At 37.2% G+C, this 22979-nt stretch overlaps 1 protein-coding gene across 2 annotated transcripts in view; it reads right to left on the bottom strand.

The window, feature by feature from the left end:
- The window catches only part of ARHGEF37 (Rho guanine nucleotide exchange factor 37), a 1079989-nt gene that overhangs the window by 291570 nt on the left and 765440 nt on the right, over nt 1-22979 (bottom strand). For both annotated transcript variants that reach the window (XM_044067741.1, XM_044067740.1), the window contains exon 11: nt 8763-8873. In XM_044067741.1, coding sequence (XP_043923676.1) covers nt 8763-8873 — 111 coding nt within the window. The remainder of the gene's footprint in view (nt 1-8762; nt 8874-22979) is intronic.

Below are 22979 nucleotides of genomic sequence, written 5' to 3'. Positions count from 1 at the left end.
AAGTAAAATTCAAAAATTCAGTAGATTTGTTTAACATCATGACTAAACTATCAGCTATCTGCTCTGTACCTTCAATTATTAGGAATATATCATCAATAAACCTCACATAGAACTTTACTACATCTTGGAACACAGTGTTAGGAAATATATATGTACTTTCCCAATACGACATCACCAAATTTGCATAACTTGAACCACATGGTGATCCCATAGCTACCCCCTTCTTTTGTATATAATATTGGTTCTAAAAGAGGATAAAGTTGTAAGAAAGTACTATATCTAATAGCTCTTGTATTAAGGAAATTTCAGATTCCAAAGCATGTTTTTGACGCATCCTACTAGTGACCCATTCTATCCCTTCATTATGTGGGATACTGGTATATAATTCCTTAACATCAACAGTTAAAAAATTATATTCTTCTTTATATGTAAAGTTGTTGAGTCTTTCCAGAAACGTCCAAGAATCTTTTATGATCCATTCTTTTTTATTACATATTTTTAAGAATGAAATCAATAAATTAAGCACATGCATATGTAGAGGAATTTATCCCATCTACAATTGGTCTAAATGGAGGGTTCTGTAAATTCTTATGAATATTGGGCACTCCAAACATACAAGGTGCCCTTGGTGCCATCACCAACAAGTAATTATAAATATGCATATCAATTCTTCCTTCAATGAACAATTAATTCAATAAACTTTTTATAAATTGGTTAGCCTTATTATACTCATTAAGAGACGCTATTTGATAAACATCTGTTGTCACGATGTCTCTTATGTGTTGTACATAATCTGGTACGTCCATAAAGACTAAACCGCCACCTTTATCTGGATTCATGATTCTAACATTAGCCATTAATAAACATTCCAAGCTTTCCCTCTCCTCTATATTTAAATTATCAATAAAATTGGAACTATTCCTACTCAATTCCCTTAAATCCAATTCGCATATTTTTTTCAAAAATACCAATTGTGTAAGGGTGGGTTGAAACAACTTGCAACTCTAAAATTATGAAAATTATTAGTTGCATCTCGTTGTTCTCCTAACAAATATTTTAAATTGAATTTCCTCACAAAGAGCTTTAAATCGCATATAGTAACTGCCAAATTCATCCTACATGCTGGAACAAAAGTTAGACCTTTGGAAAGAATGTTCACTAAATTCTGTGTAACCTGAAAAGAAGAAAAAATATAAACCGTAAAATCATTTTTCTTATTTTTAATCAAAACAGGTCCACAAATATCATCATTTTTATTGGTCATCTCCTGTTGTTCTGGTTCCTCTTCCTGTTCCATTGCTTTTTGTGCGTATTTCTCGGAAAACCCTGATTGTTATTCTTATTGGATGCTCCATTATTATTTTCTATTGATCTATTATTGTTAAGTCCCTTCAAGCGTTCACTTCTTCTCACTTGGTTGTCTTCCATCACCATAACATCTTCTTCTTGTTGTGCAGGTGCTTGTATTGTTGACGAATTATTATTATTAATATTAGTGTTGAAACCTCTTGAATTATCTTCATTTCTATCCTTTGTACGATCATCCAAAAAGCTTGATTGTTTATTATGCCAAATTTGAGCAAGTGGTGGTTGTGGGTACGCCAGACCTTTCTCATATTGTACTCTGTCTCTTTCCAGCTTTTTGATTTTTGTCTTTCTTATTTTTTCTATATGCTGTTCGATACTTTGAAAGCACTTAGAATATTCATATTTGTACCTTAAAAAGTCACTATGGTGTTTAATCTCTGTATCCAATTTTTCTATTTTTTCTTCTATGTCTTTAATTGTAAAGGTATAATGTTTAATCATAGTCTGCATGAGCTTAAATCCTTGCTGATTAAACAATTGAATGAGTTCTTTGTGAAATACGGACCCCGATACTAAACCTGTAGGGTAGCGCCAACATCTAAACCCTTTTGGGACAATTTCATCTCTTAGGCACTCCTGGAATTATTCAATTTCTGGGTTTAGTTTTTTTATGTTTGAGCATATTTGCATCTAAGTCATTTTATAAATCCAATAATGCAGTATTATTTTCAACTAAAATGTCCGAATCATTCATACCTTGGTTTGTTCTAAACAGACCTATCGGTGAAGTAAGCCAATCTTTTAAGTTAGGCATTTTTATTGTGTCTCTCAAATTAGTCTGATTTGCCTCATTACAGTTTGTAGATGTTGTGGCAAAATTCTCTTGAGCAAATAGCTAGTGGAAAGAGACAGAGTACAATATGAGAAAGGTCTGGCGTACCCACAACCACCACCTGCTCAAATTTGGCCTAATAAACAATCAAGCTTTTTGGATGATGGTACAAAGGATAGAAATGAAGATAATTCAAGAGGTTTCAGCACTAATATTAATAATAATAATTCATCAACAATACAAGCACCTGCACAACAACAAGAAGATGTTATGGTGATGGAAGACAACCAAGTGAGAAGAAGTGAACAGTTGAAGGGACTTAACAATAATAGATCAATAGAAAATAATAATGGAGCATCCAATAATAATAACAATCAGGGTTTTCCAAGAAATACACGCAAAAAGCAATGGAACAGGAAGAGGAACCAGAACAACAGGAGATGACCAATAAGAATGATGATATTTGTGGACCTGTTTTGATTAAAAATAAGAAAAATTATTTTACGGTTTATAATTTTTTTTTCTTTTCAGGCTACACAGAATTTAGTGGACATTCTTTCCAAAGGTCTAACTTTTGTTCCAGCATGTAGGATGAATTTGGCAGTTACTATATGCGATTTAAAGCTCTTTGTGAGGAAATTCAATTTAAAATATTTGTTAGGAGAACAACGAGATGCAACTAATAATTTTCATAATTTTAGAGTTGCAAGTTGTTTCAACCCACCCTTACACAATTCGCTTGGTATTTTTGAAAAAATATGCAAATTGGATTTAAGGGAATTGAGTAGGAATAGTTCCAATTTTATTGATAATTTAAATATAGAGGAGAGGGAAAGCTTAGAATGTTTATTAATGGCTAATGTTAGAATCATGAATCCAGATAAAGGTGGCGGTTTAGTCTTTATGGATGTACTAGATTATGTACAACACATAAGAGACATTGTGACAACAAATGTTTATCAAATAGCATCTCTTAATGAGTATAATAAGGCTAACCAATTTATAAAAAGTTTATTGAACGAATTGTTCATTGAAGGAAGAATTGATATGCATGTTTATAATTACTTGTTGGTGATGGCAACAAGGGCACTTTGCATATCTGGAGTGCCCAAAATTTATAAGAATTTACAGAACCCTCCATTTAGACCAATTGTAGATGGGAGAAATTCCTCTACATATGCATGTGCTAAATTTATTGATTCCATTCTTAAAAAATATGTAACAAAAGAAGAATGGATCATAAAAGATTCTTGGACGTTTCTGGAAAGACTCAACAACTTTACATATAAAGAAGAATATAATTTTTTAACCGTTGATGTTAAGGAATTATATACCAGTATCCCACATAATGAAGGGATAGATTGGGTCACCAGTAGGATGTGTCAAAAACATGCTTTGGAATCTGAAATTTCCTTAATACAAGAGCTATTAGATATAGTACTTTCTTACAACTGTATCCTCTTCGAGAACCAATATTATATACAAAAGAAGGGGGTAGCTATTGGATCACCATGTGGTTCAAGTTATACAAATTTGGTGATGTCATATTGGGAATGTACATTTATATTTTCTAACACTGTGTTCCAAGATGTAGTAAAGTTCTATGTGCGGTTTATTGTTGATATATTCCTAATAATTGAAGGTACAGAGCAGATAGCTGATAGTTTAGTCATGATGTTAAACAAATCTACTGAATTTTTGAATTTTATTTATTCTTATAATACTACATCAATATCATAGTTAGATATACAACTGATAAAAAAATTTCAATGAAAACAATACAAGGCTTGGGTGTAACGAAAGCCCACATATTCGAATAAATTTTTGCATTTTTCAAGTGCTCATCTGTTATATCAAAAACGTTTGGTGCTGAAAGGCCAATTAGTGCGAGCAGCAAGTATGATAACAACGGACGAAAAATTTCTAGAGGAATGCTCAATGTTAAAACAAATGTTTTTAAACAGAGAATATCCAATAGAGCTTGTAGAAGATCTAATTTTTGAAGTAACATCAAAAAGAATGAGTGGGTTATATACACCTATTTTGGCAGACAAAGTTGTGGTAAGAAACACACAAGATCATGACAAAAGTTTGTCAGTTGTGGAAAATAAGAACTTTGATTTGGCATGTATATTTAATTTCTCCTCTAAATATAAGCTTATAAAGGATATAATAATTAAAAACTGGTCTTTATTAAAAGATTATGTTAGTTTAGCTTCCTCATTCAATTTTATACCAAAAATAGTTTGGAGGGAAGCCAATTGCTTTAAACAAATATTTCAGAGGCAGAGAAATCTGTTGGTTAGAAATCCAGGCATGATGCAATGTGGATACTGCTCCTATTGTTATTTAATGGATGTGGGAAACAACATTGAAGTTAATGGCTATAAAATCAACCTTAAAGGGAAGTTCAGTTGTAATACTAAAGGAGTGGTTTACATAGCTAAATGCTAAACATGGCCATCATTTTACATGGGAAAAAAAGATCATAAATTAAAAGAAAGAGTTTCAGAACATATGAGGAGCATTAGTCAGCATAATGAGAAGAATGCTCTAGCTAGACATGTCGTATTAAATCCTGAACATAGGTTCAGATTCAAAGTTATTCAACAAGTAAATCAGGATATAAGAGGAGGACCAATGAGTTTATTATTGGAAAAAATGGAATTGTTATGGCAAATAAGACTGAATGTTTATATGTATCCGGGTCTTAATGACAAATGTTCGATAATGTGTTTACACAAATTAAAGAGTTTGGAGAGATGAAAGTATATTATGATTTTGAATTTTACACTGAACGTAATCACCTCATGCTTTCATATTTACATATATACACACACTTTTCAAGTTTATTTAGCTTACATATATGTATAAGTTCACATAAAAAGGGTTTAGTAATTTTTATATATTTATTGACATTTTTAATGTATTTATTATTTATGGATTAACGTTAATAGTGGTATTTATTATTGAACATAATAATAAAAAATACACATATCAATAATTGTGTTTAATTTTGATATATTGAGCATGGAATGATAATGAATTAATGAAATAATTTTATGATATTTATATTCATATACATTTTATTTAATTTGATAGAATGGTTAATATATTGACATATACATTAAAATCATACACAAATACAGTTGTACAAATTGAAGCTGCTATCATGACAAATGCATGGCATTTCCAATTTATTGAATAGTTATATATAATATAAAACAAACATATTTTAATTTTAGTTATAATATATGGTTTTCAATGGATTCATAACTTTTTATATTTTCATAATTGCTTCTAATGATGACTTTTTTAAGTCAAAGTTGATTGGTGCCAGAATAAATTTATATAAGTAATATAGCTTTAAATGTTTAGAAACTGTATCGCGGATTTTGGCACAAATAGGTTTGAAAGTTTATAAAAGGTCTGAACATAATGGAACGCTGAATTTCTGAAGAAATCCTGCCATTTAGCAGGGCAAAAAACGTGTTGATTTTGTGCGTTTTAGTAAATAAAAGAGGAGTTGGTTTTCATAAATTCAATTGGTTATTTTCACTGTGTTGAGTCTGAATTATGATGTGTAGGCCTTTACCCAGGATTGGTTGGAAAAAAACATAACCTTCTTTTTTCTTGGACTTCCTCAATGAGGTTAATAATCAGTTGTTCTGGATAACCTCGGTTGGTAAACATATTTTGTAATGTTTCATATTCCTCTAAAAAATCAAGCTTCCTTGATACCATCCGAGTGGCCCGGACCAACTGCCCTTTCACTACAGATCTCTTTTGGTACCAAGGGTGGTTACTTTCATAATGTAAGAAACTGTTGGAATAAGTATCCTTTCTGTAAATCTTAGCACAGTAGGTTTTGTTCTGAAAATCTTTCCATAGTTCTACATCTAGACAATCATGTTCTTACCAAATGTGTATGTGAATTCCAAGAATTCAGAACTAGTATTAAAATAGGTTACAATGTTCTTCACTTCATATTCGTCTCCTTGGATTAAAATAAAAATATCATCAAGGAAATGTGTGTAGAGTTTAATCTGATTGTTCACTTGTTCATTTTTCCGCACAATTTCCTGTTCCCAGTAAGCCATCACTTAGATTGTGAAACTACCTCCACATGGGGATCCCATGGTGACCCCTACTTTCTGGAGGTAATTCTTGTTATTAAAGGTCAAATAGCTGTAAGACAAAACAATGTCCAATAACTCTGAAACAAGTGATAGTTCAGCTTGGGTAGCTCCCCTTTTCTGCAAAAAGGAGGCAAACCCATTGTATACCAAGCTCATGGGGTATACATGAGTACAAATCCCTCACATCTACAGTTAAAAAATGAAGATTCTCATCAAATGTAAGAGTATTAATTTTCTCAAGAAATGACCAGGAATCCTTACAGATGTCCACTTCCTGTTTCACATATTTCTGTAGTATGTTGTCTACTACTTTGGCACAAGGGTAAGTGATACTATTCCTTCCATCAACTAGTATTCTCATGGGAGGGTCGGAAAGTGATTTATGAATCTTAGGAACACCAAATAAAATAGGAATCCTGGGTGTACTCATAATGAGATAATTAAATGATTGCAGGTCAATTCTACCTTCAATGAAAAAATCATTGAACAGTGAATGGATTCTTGAATAAGCCTGATTTAATTCATTTTTGAAGCCTCCTGATACACATTACTATCAAGTATTTTAAACATTTTAGTAGTGTATTGTTCTTCTGTCATAACAACTAGGCCCCCTCCCTTGTCAGGTTTCATAATCCTTACCCCTGTTTCCTTCAATCTAGTGATGGCTTGTTTCTTGTACCTACTTACATTAAACACAGTATTCTTGCAAAAAATATTTGATGACAAAACATTATGTAAATCCATTTCACAAATTTTGTCAAACAAAGCCAGTGTAGTATGCATTGGCGGAGTAAAGGTACTTGTTACATGACAACAGTCATGTCCCGTCATCTCCCCCCAAAAATAATTTTAAGTTCTCCAGAGAATGCATCATTCTCAAAAGAATGTCAGTGCTGCACATGGGGACAGTGCAAGAAAACAAAATCACAGTTTTCCCATAAACTGTAAACTATGAAGAGCCCTGTCTACCTGCATTGTACCTGAGTAATTTTTTAACCTCAGAATGGAATAGAGTGCTGTTTTGTGAGTTTTGTTTCCTTTTCCAGGATTGTTGCTTCATCTGATACACCATAAGAAAAGGATTATCATGACAGTAATAAGGGTTTCTGGGTGAGAGTGACTTCCATGACTGTGTGCATTGCAACTGCCATGTTTGAGCTCTGTGTGTTGCAGCTACCTCACCACCATAGATCATACCTCTCAACCCTACAGACTTTTGCAGAATGTCCAGATTTTTACTTCAAATATATTGTCTGTGCCTCATAAAATCTGTGGTTTTCTGGCAAATCAAGGAGTACTGAAGTCATTAAATAATGACATATATTTTGTCTTTCAGACTTCATTACCTTCAGAAAATGGATGCTAACACACATCATGTTATTCTAGCAGCTTCTAAGTTTATAAAAGCAATATTTAAAATCTGTCCCTATTTTTGGGCCTTTGTCCCCCCATTATTTTAACCTTTGTCGAGATTTCTTGCGTTAAGAGGTTGAGAGGTTTGCCACTGATCAATAATGTCTAGTCAACCTACAACAACTAAGCATTGCAGTATACAAATAAGTAAACTCACTGGAGGTTCCAAAACTTGGAAAACTACTAAAGAAACTTGCAACAGTGATGGGAAGTCTTACCTAGTGGCATTTGAGAGATTTCTGACAAGAGAAGGCTGGCCACTCACAGAGCAGGTCTTCACACTTATCTGGAGACCTTCTGAAAATGTATATGGACCTGGAAGGTGCCGATACACATTACTATCAAAACCTGAAAAATGGGATTCTACATACCTGTCAACTATCTGTGTGCTCGATCAAATTTATTGACTAAATGGATGTTGACCATATGAGGATTTGACTAAATTACTAAAACCCTTTTGCCTAAGAGTACCATGACCAAGATGGCATTTGATCTTGGTTTTGTAGTTGGGTGTATGATATAGGGTACTTTTACCTGGATAGAATTATTAGTTTGTTATTCAATATTTTGTGTTTTCAGTGTTTTGTGCTTTCAGTGTTTTTTTAGATATTTTGATGTTTAATATTTCAAGTTAGTTCTTCACATCTCTCTCTCTCTATATATATATATATATATATATATATATATAGAGAGAGAGAGAGAGAGAGAAAGAGAAATGAGTGAGCATGCGCACACACACACACACACACACACTATATATACATATATATATATATATATATATATATATACATATATATATATATATATATATATATATATGTGTGTGTGTACACACATACACACATGTGCACAAGAACACAAGTAATCAAAGAAGAGGAAAATGGACCAGCAAGGACTCAGATTAACTGCTATCTCAATTGGAAGCTTTTCGGAAGCACAGGCCTTTGTCAAAGCCTAGGATCACAACACTAAATGTAATAATTTAGAAAAAAACTGCCACCACAAGCTTTGTATTAATCTTCAAGAAATATTGTTTTTTGTTAATCTTGAATCCCATTGTTACTTACAAATTTAGGGAATATCTCTTCTGAGAGTTTCTGAGAAAACTGTTGATATCCCAGAACTGCTTCATCATTAATGTCAAGATTTATCTCATGTGGTTTGAACTGGAGGAATACCTGCCAAAAGACCAGGATTAAAAGTTTGTTAGATTGTAAGGTGTAATAAGAATTCTAAAATAACAAGAACTAATGCAGTATTTCAAGTACAGTAGATCTGCAGGATAATCACACACAAATATTAAAAAATGCTCTTGCTTAATTTAATGCTTTAATAATAGTGTCAGCAGCTATAGATACAGAATTGCACATGGCACTTTGCTTGTGTATGGAATGCTATACTGTTAAAGTGCTATGGGCTAACAACAAAATGTATACATTCCAATGTATAACTAACTTCAGAACATCATTTGTGGACTACATTCAGACAAATCATAGAATACTGATCCTATTAGGGCAACAGGTTAACATTTGTAATTCACTAGTGCCAAAACACATTACAATGAATTTACAAAACAAATAAAATAGCTGCCTGTATTTATCAGGGGCAAGCATCAGTTGGAGGGGGGGGGGGGCTCTCCCTCAATGTAATTTGTATTTTAACTCTGAGGTCATATAACTTCCAGGAAAGTGACTTTTCTCTGAACTAGTAGGAGTTTTGAGTTAGGCTATTTATTTAGAGGGCAATGGGGAGTGACCCAGCTTATGAGCAATACAGGAGAATTTGCACCATAAATAATGCTAAAAAAACAGCATTTCAGTGCTATAGTGTAGTGCTGTAACAGTAATTCCTGCGTGTTGCATACTGTGATTTTAATTAGTACACTTGTGGTATGTTCACCTATCAGTATGATAGAGTAGGGGCATTATGGTTCTAAAACATAAAAAAGAACCTCATGGCCATTAGAAAGTCAAAACATGCTGTCAATGAACATGGGAGATGATACCCAAAGCAGGTTAATGAGCATTCTGCTTTCATTTGTACATTGAAATATTTAGCAAAGCTAACATATGTGGCTGTGTTTTCTCTCTGCTTTTCTGCAGTGCCAGCATCGTTTAATAAAGTAAACAGACATTTCAAGTCGTAACAAGTGAAGTAACCCCCTCCAAATTATTATGTATTTTCATCTCATTCACAATTACATAATTTTTTTTTTTAATCTTAAAAGCATAAGTAAAACTATTCCAAGTTTTCACTCTCTTTGTATGATACTACTGGCCATATATTCTTGTCACCAACTGAAAAAAACATATTAATTTAATGGATAGATGGTTAGACAGACAGAGGCGTAAATCATCGTGTTCTTCTTTCTTCCACTGCAAACCACCCATTTGCTGTTCAGTATGGGGTTGACCTTCTTCAGTTGTATATTGCTTTGAAAAGATGGAGCTGAAATCTGCCCAAGGAGACACCACCACAATGTAATAAGAGTGGTAAGTGATTAAAGTGATTACATGTATTACAGCTTGTGACTCATCTGAGTGTGTTTTATATGGTCATTGTGAAAAGGCTACTTTATTTATTTAGTTTAGTTATTTAAGTTTGATGACCAAGCAAGTCCACTTGGCCAAGAAGAGCCCATTTTCAGTGGGAACCCGGGCAGAAAAGCTCCACAATAATTGCAAGTTACATTTCACATGTTACAAAAGGACATAGTTCATACAGCTAATTAAACATTTGCAGATAAGCTACATGATATTTGTAATTGGCTTGTCAGAATGTTACAAAAATGAAAAGACATAATTCAATGCAAAAATTTCAACATTTACAAAGGTTCATAGGTTCATAGATGTCTACTAGGCTAATGGCCCTGGACCCTATATAACCCTAGCCCAAGAAGATTCCCTGACATCATGCCGCCCAAAGTTAGTTTCCAGTGCCCCTGTCAAGCAAGGCCACTGAAGTGATCCCCGGGATGAACTTCCAATTGCCCATCCACTCATCTAGATTTCTCTTAAAGTGGGCCAGTGAAGTGCTCTGCTTAACGTGAATGGGAAGTTCGTTCCAGAGTATGGGAAGTCTCTGGGTTAGGAACCTGTCCCTCCAGCATGCTCTGTTTATTGTGGTAATGAGGTTTAGGTCCCTGGAGCATGTGGCATGGAGGGATTGGGATTTCTTTAGGTGTAACATATCTATCAGCTCTAGGTCAGACATGGCTTTGTAGGTCAAGCAGAGATTGCCTCTAAGTAGGCGATAAGAGACAGAGTACAGCTGGAGTTTTTTCAGTCTGTCCATATAGAGCATGTGTCTAAGGCCTAAGATCTTCTTAGTGAGGTATTTTTGTGGCCTTTCCAGTTGTTGTATGTGTCTAGTGAGGTACATACCAAATGAGATGTTGTATTCTATAATAGGTCTAATGAGGGATGAGTAGAGAGGGATTATGACCTCTTTCTTCCTGGATGAGAAACCTTTTGTAATGAGATGTGCCATATAGAAGGACTTTCTGACTACGGTGGCAATGTGGTTATCAAAGGAGAGGTTGCTGTCAACCTCTGTCCCCAGGTCTCTTATCACACCTTTGGTGTTTAGTAGGCTGCCACCTATGTGGTAGTTCATGGTGACCGAATTTTTCCCAAAGGGAATGACAATGCACTTTTTGGCATAGAGCTTAAGGCCATGGTTCTGGCACCAGCCATTGGTGTCAGTGAGGCCTTTTTGTAGAATGTTTACATCAGTTGGAGAATCAATAATGGCTTCCAGTTTGCTGTCATCTGTGAACTTGGTCAGCCATAGTCCCTTTGTATTGGCATGAACTTCAGATAAGTAGATGCCAAACAGCAGAGGACCTAGAACCTATCCCTGTGGGACACAATTTGTAACTGGTCGGTAGTCAGATTTGGAGTCCACTACTTTCATAGTGTGGGTTCTATTAGTGAGCCAGTTGGCAACCCATCTTATGACATAGGGGGTTAAGCTTAGTTTAGTGAGTCTATCTATGATTCCTGAGTGAGGGATGGTGTCGAAGGCCTTGGCAAGATCTACGTAGACTGTGTGAGCTACCTTGCCCTCATCCACAGCTCTGGTGACAGACTCAAAGAAGTCCATCAGGTTGAGCAGGCATGATCTACCTTTCACAAACCCAAACTGTGTGGGGTCCAGAGTTTGGAGATTCCCTATATCCTTATTTATAAGGTCCATGATGATGCGCTCCATAGCCTTACATATCAGACTTGTCAGGCTAATGGGGAGGTAGTTCCCAGAGTCTGTAGTTGCTCCTCCTTTGTAGAGTTGGTTGACCATAGCAGTGTGCCATTCAGTAGGAATAAAGCCTGAAATGAGACTGTGATTGAACAGGTTACTCACATGTGGTGCCAGTTCACTTTGTAATTCATGTAGAACACAGCCAGGGATATTATCAGGTCCCATGGAAGCTGTATTCTTGGCTTTGGACAGTGCGGTTTTACCTGTGTAGCCGTGATAATAGGGACTTGGCATTCCTCAGGTATTGTTATAGATCCTTTAGGGGGTGAAGGGGGGTAAAGTTCGCACTGAAACTGTCTGCCAATATGTTGGCAATATCAGTTGTTTCTGTATATGTATTGCCATTGTGCTGTAACTCAGAGCAGATCTGAGTATTGCCATGTAGATTCTTGGCATAACTATAGAATGCCTTGTGGCTCTCTTTAGAATCTGCAGCAATTTTGTTTTCATAGCTAGCTTTAGAGGACTTGATGATGGATCTCAGTTTTTTGGTGAGGCTGACAAGGGAGTTTTTCCAGTCTTGGGACTTCACCCTTTTGTGCATCAGTTTTTTCCTTCTGTTGTAGAGTTTGTTTATGGTGGGGGACCACCAGATTGGCTTCCTTTTTTTGGAGGAAAGTGTCTTGGTTCTGTTTGGTAGGGCCCGTTCCATGCACTTGTGTATGTGCTCATACAGGGCATTGGTGTATGATTCAGTCATGCACCTATTTTCCATTTGCATGGGTGTCGTGACATTAGCCACCTCTGTTTTTAGAAGTCCAAAATTGGCTTTGGAGAAGTTTTTTACAGTGGTTTCCTTTACGGGAGGTGAGAGTGGGATGTGGATATCCATGGTGATTAGCTTGTGGTCAGATGTGACCAGGGAGGAGTTGATTACTGGTGTAGAGCAATGGTCATTCATGTTAGTAATGACCAGGTCAAGGATGTTTCTACCCCTGGTGGGGGTAAGAATGAGTTGGTCCAGGACGTTGGAATTAATGAATTCCAGAAAACGTTGAGCAAGTGTGTTGGTACATGAGTAATTTTCCCGGTTAATGGAGGGGTAGTTAAAGTCTCCCAGTATAAGGGTATTGAATTGTACCCTAATATGTTCCAGTGTGTTTAGGAATGTGGAGTGGGAGTCTTGGGACATGGTGGGGGATCTATAGCAGGCTACAACCTGGATTGCAGTTTTACCCAGTGATATTTGTACCTGAAGTATCTCTGATGTGTTATGTTGGGCTACTAGTCTGGAGGTGTGCATATCCTTTATGAATATGGAGGCACCACTGCCTTTAGTGCTTTGGTCCAGGTTTAGGGGCTGAAAGGTGTGGTATGAATTATAGCGTGGTAGTGCTGGGGTGCTCTCCGGAGCCTTGAAGCAGGTCTTCGTCACTGCACAGATGTCGATGTTCTCCATTTTAAGTAGTGCTTCAAGCAAGTGCATTTTGAGATTTAGACTTCTAGCACTGAGTAGCATTACCCTCAAATTTTGTTTGCTTGTAGCCGTTATGGTGGTAATTTTGTCTTCAGGACATTGCCTAAAAAGGCACTATAGGGTTGGCAAGAGCCTTGACCAGTATCCAGACTCCCTGGGGTGACAGGTGCAGGCCATCTCTGGCAAAGCTTCGAGGTCTGTCGATCATGTCATCCCAGGCAGATACTGGATCCCGTTAGAATGACACCAGAAACTTAGCCAATTGTTGAAGTCAATCACTTTCTGCTTGTACTGTGGTATTATTCTGGGTGAAGGCAGTATGCTACTCAGAGCTAGGGTCATACCTGCCTGGGCTACAAGATTTGAGAGCTCCTCTATGTCTCTTTTCATGTAGTCCAGGGAATATTTTTGTTATATACTCAATTGTAGGTTTAACATTTCAAAATATATAGCTACTAGCCATTAGTAGGTTAGGAAAATATTATGCATGGAGAGGGTAATAGTATATTTGAGATTGGAGAGTATAGTACAATATATTGGAGAGAAAATTCGTTTTTAGGAGGGGATGGCTTGTTTTAGGTGGGATGAAGTAATGATAGAGATAATTGGATGAGTCAGTGCAAGGTGGAATGGGTAGGGGGGTTTAAGTTGGAACGTGGCAAGGGCAAGCTACTGGTCTAGAAACTGCAACTTAAACTTAAAACAAATGCTGCACACCCCTCTCCATGTGAGGCTTCGTCACAAAGTCTTCCAGAGAAAGCTATCCTGAGCAGCCACTGCCATTTTATAGAGTGCTGCATGGAAAATAGCAGCCACTGCCATATTACAGAATGCTGCATGGCAAATGCAAATTTCTTGACTTGTATTACCTTGTATTCTATATATATATATATATATATATATATATATATATATATATATATATTTGTCCTTGATTGCAATATGTATTTTTTTACTGCATCATGTTAAAGTCATTTCCCTTGTATGTTAAAAGCTGTATCTCTTGGTGACTTATAAGAATTAGTTTCCTTTTGCATGAACCACAGGAAGAGCTATAGATTATTGTCTGTTGTATAAGCAGAAAATGAAGTATTTCAAAGTTTTCGACCAAACTGCACAACTTCTGCTGTAGAATAGACTGCTGTGAGGGAGCTACCTGTACTACAAGCTTGTAAGGTCCCATCCATCTGTAGAACATTCTGTAAATGCTTTAAAAATTGATTATTCTATTGTAAGAAGGTTACAATTGCCTCATTGGTGCTTGCATTATGGATGTCATCAGGGCTATTAAGTCCTTGTACTGTCCCACCCCAGGTATGATTATGATCTTGTAGCTGCCCTTGTAAGAGTGAATGACCTTAGGCATTCCATCTGAGGGTCATGCAGAGAAACATTTCTGAGTTCTCCACTCATGTGTTCAATGCAAGCAATGTCCTAACACTGAACAACATTCTACCTTCACTGAGTGATGCCTAAACTCAAGGGCAAAATAATGGGCTTCAGTGATTTACTAATAAATCGGTGCTATTCTAGGGGGATCCAAAGTAAATCTGTGTGAGCTATGGTGGTCAATAACTCTCCTCCTTCTTTGCCAGAGATGACTTACACTTTACACTCCTCAGGTTTTACATACTGGCCAAAACATTTGCTATCCCCATAGTACCTTTTTAGGCAGAGTTCACATGGTGGACATCTCAAAATAAAATTCTAGCAGGGTAAACAACAACAGGCCTTGCTTACAGTGAAAGACAGCAACATGTGTGTAATTCCAAAAACCAGGATCCACTATGCTGACAGCATTCCGTCTATTCCAATGTGAACTGCTGATCAATCATTCACATCATCTGGCAACTGCAGGGGAGTATCCATATTTATTTTACCCTCAGTGTCTCTCACTAGATTTCAAGGAGCTGGATGAAGTCCTCGTTAAACTCAATAAAATAAATTACTGCATTATATTCAATTATAGAACTGCATGTATGACCTATGCAGAGAATTCAGGATACCTTAACCAGTTAGGAAAAGGTAATCACTGAACCAAATACCTTTCTTATAGGTGACTTGCAATCTACATTTTAACTGAAAAATGTATGCCACCAAAAGTAAACATACCCAGAGATTTATAGACCTTTAGACTACAGGGTAGTGTGTGACAGAAGAATGCCAAATAAGCTGAAAAATAAGGTTTACAAAACAATGGAGTGACTAATACTACTGCATGGTAGATAAACCTGGCAGTGAAGGCAGAGCAGTTGAGCAAGCTAGAGGTGATGGAGCTGAAGTACCTGAGACAAGTGGAAGGATGCACACTGTGGGACAGTCACAGTAATAAGCACATCAGGACAGAAACTAAAGTAGCTCCAACTGCAGAGAGGGTCAAAGAGAATAGATTACAGTGGTTCAGGCACATGTGTAGGAAAGCAGAAGACAACCTTGTAAAGAAGATTTGGGAGGTACAGGAAGAAGGCAAGAGGAAACAAGGACATCAACCTAGCAAATGGATAGACTGCATGTCAGAAGACATTTCACAATGAGGCATGACCATCAAAGAAGACAGGAAGGTGCCATTGACTCAAGAAAGATGATGACATTGACAGAACACATCACTGTGTAGAAAATGACCAAATTGTCTCTCTACTGCCAGCACCAGTACACCAGTGCTACAAATGACCAAATAACCTAACTGCAGCCCAGGTAAGGCAGGATTGATTAGGTTGCTTGGGCAACTGATGGAGCAGGGAGGGGAATATGATTGTATTTGTACAGAAGGAGGTGGCCATAGAATGCATCAGTCCCCTTATTGGAGGGGTTAGTATGCAGAAACTGTACCCTGGAGGTAGGTGATAGGCTCGTCAATCTACCAGTATGTGACAGCTTTCATTGTGGATGTACAGAAGCATACACCCATATGGGGATTGTATTCTGAACCTTTTGTTGTCATGGTTTGTCCATTCCCTGTAGAACAGTGTGCGTGTGTTTTGCCTTTAAGAAGCATTTCAAGGACAGCACATGCATATAAATAGCAAGCACGTGCTACCTTCAGCACCATTTTGAGAGTGCAGCCAGAGAGTGAGCTAGTTAGTTTATAAGTTTATCTAAGTTAAAGTTATTAAGCCTCAATCCTGATGTGTTTGCACATAATAAATCTGCTTGAACAGAATCCACGAATGCTCATCTGTTTCATCCTGACTGGATGAACTACGAGGTATCAGAACCGGAATTCCAGAGACTGATTTTCAGAGCTACAAGGTGCAGAGTTAACAGTTAGGGTAAATTAAGAGAACCAAGTACAAAAAAGGGCCAGAAACGAACTAAAGGTAATGAAAACTTGCACAAATGATTTATTTATTAAAGAAGATAAAGTGGAGCATTACAAGGGCACAAAATACATTATTAAACAACCAAAAGGCACAGAAAAGTTTATTAATTAAACGAGATGTTTAAAATTAAGATATTTGATAACACAATTATCAGAAAAGCATATAAGGGGTTTGAAATTACCTCAGAGCTGCATAACTGGCATGTTTAGAGTAAAACGAGCACAAGAAAAGTATAAAGGGCATGAAAAGAGATTAAACGAGCAAAACGAATATAATAAGGGCAACAAGGGCACATTAAGCATAAATAAAGCAAGGCGACTACATGTTTTTTGGCAAAGTACTGTGTTTTGGCATAAACTACTATTTTGCATTGATTGAAGCTATTCAGGCACCACTAGAGTTGTTCGAAGTATCTCGAAGTGTGTGAAAGTGCTTAAAGCATGTGCTTATTACTGTGCATTTATTCTGAAGAGGTTATTGTGTGCAAAGTGCAACTATTTCACAAAGTGCAGTCAAAATGCAACCATTTTGAAATGTTTCTTGTGCTGGGTGTGTTTATTCACAGAGTGCCACCTTTACAGTGTGTTTCTTGCAATGTAGAGAGTTATTTAGCAAAGTACAGCCATTTTGTGAAAGCTTCAGTGTGGTGTGTATTGTTTGTTTGCAAAATGCAATTACTTCAAAATGTTTTTACTCTGAGCTTTTTCTGCCCAGTTTATTCACACAGTGCAATTATTTTGAAATGTTCCTTACACTGATAAGGGGTGATTTCTTACAGTACAGTAATTTCAAGAGTATTCTTGTGCCCAGGAGAGTTATTTTACAAAGTTCAGTTATTCAGAGGCTTGTTGTGCTATTGGGCAGAGTTACAAGTACTGGCATAAATTTCTGGCATATGTATTTGCATGTGTCTACGTGAATACTTACAAAAGCCTTTGCTGATATCTGTTAATATGGCAGAGGTATTTTGAAAACCAGGACCACTTGTGTTTGATCAGAATATTGCAGAATGTTGGAGAATATTTGACAAGAGTATGATATTTTTATACAAGCATCTTATCCTAAGAAAGATGCATGCACCAGGGCATTTATTTTGCTAAACTTAGCTGGGTCAGCGGCCATTGAAAGAGAATGTTCATTTGTGTATGCACTTGCGCCAGCAGTACATGACGGAGAAGGTGAAAACCATCATATTGTTGTACAGGCTGAATCAAGGGAAGACCCTGAGTGTTTGAAACTCAAATTCAGGGAAATGTGTAACCACCAGACAAATGTTACATTAAAGAGGCATTTGGTTTACACAAGAGATCACAAGCTTGTACAGGCCAACACTAAGGGACTCTGGCTAACAAAGTTTGCAGATGACTGCAAACTGGGAGCCATTATTGAATCCCCAAATGATGTCGATACTCTGCAAAAGGGCCTTACAGAAACAGATGCTTGATGCCAGAGCCATGGGCTCAAGCTCAATGCCAAGAACTGTATAGTTATCCCCTTTGGGAAAAAAAATGTACCCGTGAATTACCACATAGGTCGCAGTATACTAAACACCGAAAGTGTGATAAGAGACTTAGGGACACAGGTGGACAGTGGTCTCACCTTCAATAACCGCATCGCCACAACAGTCAGGAAGTCCTTCTATGTGGCACACCTCATCACTAAGAACTTTTCATCCAGAAAAAAGGAGGTCATTGTCCCACTGTACTCATCCTTCATTAGCCCCATTATAGAATACAACGCCCCATTTGGTATGTACCTCTCAAAACATCTGCAACACCTGGAAATACAGCAGAAATATCTCACTAAAAGAGTCACAGGCCTAAAGCAGATGCCGTATGCTGACCGCCTTAAAAAACTCCAGCTATACTCTGTCGTATATTGTCTACTCCGAGGCGATCTCTGCTTAACATACAAGGCCATGTCAAACCCAGAGCTGATGGACATGCTACACTTAAAGAAATCCCAATCCCTCAGAGCCACAAGCTCCAGGGATCTAAACCTTGTTATCACAATAAACAAAACATGCTGAAGGGATAGGTTCCTGACCCAAAGACTCCTCAGACTCTGGAACAGACTGCCCATACATGTCAAGCAGAGCACCTCTTTGGCCCTCTTCAAAAGGAACCTTGATGATTGGATGGGAGAAAGGAAATTCACCCCAGAGATCACGTCATTCGCCCTGCTAGACAGGGGTCCAGGGAAGTAAATAGTGTGGGAAGAAATAGCCAGGGAATTATTATGGCTAAGCTTCTATAGGCCCCAGGGCCGATAGCCTAGTACCAACCTATGAACCTATGAAAAGCAAGGGGAAACTTTTGCAGCTTATATTACTGATCTAAGAAACAAAGCTAAAATGTGTAGGTTTGGTGATTTAAAAGATGAGTTAATAAAGTACAGGCTTGTGGGTGGTATTAATACTGCTGCAATGAGAAAGATTTTGCTTATTGACAGTGATTTAACGCTGAGCAAAGCTAGTGAGATTTGTCAAATCCATGAAGTTACAGAAAGGCACAAAAGTATGCTTGCAAGTGATAAGAGCATGGTTTCAGCAGGCTGCAGAGCAAATATAGATTGTATGCAACATGTGGCTAGCAGAAGCAGGCCTAAGCACATGACACCTGCCACCCCTGCAGGCATCCCAGGTAAAACTTGTAGTTTTCCAGCAAGTTCTAAGAGAAGGACGTGCTCAGTGCAGTACAAGGGTGAGTCAGCAAAACCCATGTCAAGCTTTATTGTTAACTGTTGCAATTGTGGTGCCAATCATGAATTTAAAAGAGAAAAATGCTTAGCATTTGTTTAGCAATGCAACAAGTGCAAAAAATTTAACCATTTTCAAAAGTTTTGCAAATCAAGTAAACCTCACACAGTTATAAAGAAATGTCACTTAAAAAGCAAGTTGATCAGCAACTCGACTTTCTACATATTTGGTGTATCAGTAATAGGTGAGTAGGTTGATGCAGTGAATTTGTTGGCAAAGAATGAAGCATTTTGTACAGTCCAGATCAATGGTAACTCCACCGAGTTCCAAGTGGACACTGGTTCAAAGTGTAATGTTATGTCAGCAGACACATTTGCTAAGGTGAGAGCTGGTGAGCAACTTAATATGGCCAGTTGTGGAAAACTTGTTGCTTATGGAAGTGAAGCGGTTCAAACTGAAGGCTCAGCAGTGCTTTCATGTTATTTGGCTAGGAAATACTATAGCTTACTGTTTTATGTAGTCTGAAGACCTGTGGAGTCATTATTGGGTCTCAAAGACAGTCTGAGAATGAATCTGCTTTACTTTACCAAAGAAGTTCATCATAAGCACATATCTTAGTTTCAATTTTGCTGAAGCTATTTTCTCAGAGTATGCTGATGTTGTCGATGGCAAGTTAGGCAAACTTCCAGTTGTGAATTCTATGAAGTTTGATACAAACGTCAGTCCAGTGGTCAGACTAGCAAGAAAAGTTCCAATTGCTATGCAGGATAAAGTCAAAGCTCAGATGGATTAAATGGTGCAGCAAGGTGTAATTTGTCCAGTTACAGAACCAACTGAATGGGTGTCATCAATGGTAGCAGCCCACAAAAAAGGCTCAGATGAAATTAGAATATGCATTGACTCAAAGGATTTGAAGAAAGCATTAAAGAGACCTCATCATCCTATGCATATGGTCGAGTAAGTCGCAGCCCTAATACCAAATGACACTGTTTTTCCTGTTTTGGATGCAAAAAGTTCATTTTCGCAAAGTGATGTTTTATTGCAAATCTTTACTACTGACTAATTTCAGTACCCCAGTTGGAATATATAGATTCCTCAGGATGCCATATGGAATAAATTCTGCAAGTGAAGTCTTTCAGCATGCAATGGAACAAATTTTTTCAGGTTATCCGTGTGCCATAATAGTTGATGTTTTATTGGTTGGAGGCAATGGTAAAACAGAGAATGACAAAAACCTTGAGAGTTCTAGACAGAGCATGTGAAGTAAACATGAAGCTCAATCCTCTGAAGTGCAAATTCAGACTACCAGAAGTTACACATGTAGGTAATTTATTTACCAGCATTGGTTTGCAACCAGACCTGTCCAAGCAAGCAGCATTCTTGAGATGCCAGCACCAGATAATGTTCAGGCTTTACAATGTTTTCTTGGTATGGTCAACTATTTAGGCAAGTCTATACCAGACTTCAGTGAGTTGACAGCACCTTTGAGAGAGTTGACGTGCAAAAATGTTACATAGTATTGGCTGGAACAGCACCAGAGAGCATTTGAAGACCTTAAGCAGAAGATTGTCACCCCACCTACATTAAGATATATGATGCCAATAAACCAGTAACTCTTTCCTGTGATGCTTCAAAATTTGGTCTTGGCGCAGTGATTTTTCAAGAAGCCGACCAGTAGCCTATGCATCCAGAACTCTTACCCAAACTGAAATGCAGTATGCTCAAATTGAGAAAGAACTTTTGGCAATAGTATTTGCATCTTTAAAATTTTATGATTATATTTATGGCCACGCTATTCAGATTGAGACTGATCACGAATGTCTAGTCATTATTTTATAGAAGCCTATGCATTCAGCTCCAGCGATCTTACAAAGAATGATGGTCAAACTGCAAAAGTGCAACTTCAAAATGGTCTATACAAAAGGCAAACTTCTTTATCTGGCTGATGCCTTATCCAGATCACCTAGAAATGCAACAGAACAGCTTAATGCAGAGAATTTTGACTTTGATGCCACAGAAGTGCATCATTTTTCTACCACGAGACTTGGTGAGCTGAGCGATCATACAAAGACTGATCCAATTTTGCAAAAGCTCAACCACTACATTAATGTTGGATGGCCATCAAAGCAGTCTAGTGTACCACCTGAAGTGCAAACTTGTTTTACTTACAGAGATGAAATATTGATGGAAGATGGCATTATTTTCAAATGTCCTAAAATTGCTGTTCCTGCGTCCTTAGAAGGTGAATATATCCAGATTTTGCATCATGGTCACCCAAGTTCAGAAATGACCAAAAGAAGGGTAAGAGGACTAGTATTTTGGCCTTCTCTGGTAAAAGACATTGACGAAGTACTTTCGTCTTGTTCAGTATGCACTAGTACTAAACTGCATTTGCAAAGAACCACTTCAGCTAAGTCAAGTTCCTGACCTACCTTGGTCAACAGTAGCCACTAATATATTTGAGGGGGAACAATCAGCATTACTTAGTGTTGGTAGACTCTTATTCAAACTGGTTTGAGATCGATTTACTTCCTGACCTAATGTCCACTGCTGTTATCACCAAGTTGAAACATCATTTCTCAGTCCATGGTAGTCCATGCAAAGTTATCTCTGACAATGGTACCCAATTTACCAGTCAGTTGTTTCAGAAATTTGCAAAAGAATGGGACTTTGTACATGTTACTGGTAGTCCAGAATATCCACAGTCAAATGGACTAGCTGAATGTGTAATACAGAGTGCAAAGCAATTACTAGAGAAGTCAAAGCAGTGATAATACCAATGTCTTTTTGAATTTACTCAATCTCAGAAACATACTCCATAATGATATACTTGGCTTGCCTGCTCAGAGACTTCTGTCTAGGCAAACCAGAAAAACATTGCCTATCAGTTCCAGTTTGTTGAGGCTTAAAGCAAAAAAACGACAGAAAAATCAGTGGCCAACTATTCAGAAAGCGTTCCTTCCAGAAGTCTAGTTATGATAAATCGAGCAGATTTCTTCGTCCATTGAAAGAAGTGGAGACAGTAAGGATAAAAACAGTGAAAGGTTTTGACTGGATTGGTCAAGTAACAGGTATGTGTGCTGAGCCGAGATCCTACTTTGCAGAATCTGAGGGTGTGGAGTATAGGAAAATTCACAGACATTTTCTTCCTGTATCAGAATCGAAATTGCAGCATTGTTCTTGTGATACAGACTCTAGATCTCAGGGCAATCCAGACAATGTTCCTGTTGCAGAACGTGTCTTAACTTCTACTTCCATTCCTGATGATGTTCCTGATGTCCTCAAAGTTGAACATTCAGAAGAGGCAATCCTAGTTTCTAGACCTAATTCTAATTTCTATGTCACACGATTTGGTCGTACTTTCAGATGTAGAGTCAACTATACAGCAACCTGGACATAATTGTCTATATGTATTTAGTTCTGTATAATTGCATGACAAATAATTATTTGTATCAATTGCATGTCAATTAATGTCATCAATAATGCATGACTCATTTGTCAAAGAGGGAGGATGTAGAATAGTGTGTGTGTGTGTGTGTGTGTGTGTGTGTGTGTGTGTGTGTGTGTGTGTGTGTGTGTGTGTGTGTGA

Source organism: Protopterus annectens, chromosome 3.part1, assembly GCF_019279795.1.
Source record: "Protopterus annectens isolate FY-2018-M chromosome 3.part1, PAN1.0, whole genome shotgun sequence".
Taxonomy (NCBI): domain Eukaryota; kingdom Metazoa; phylum Chordata; order Ceratodontiformes; family Protopteridae; genus Protopterus; species Protopterus annectens.
This window is presented reverse-complemented; position numbering and strand designations above follow the sequence as displayed.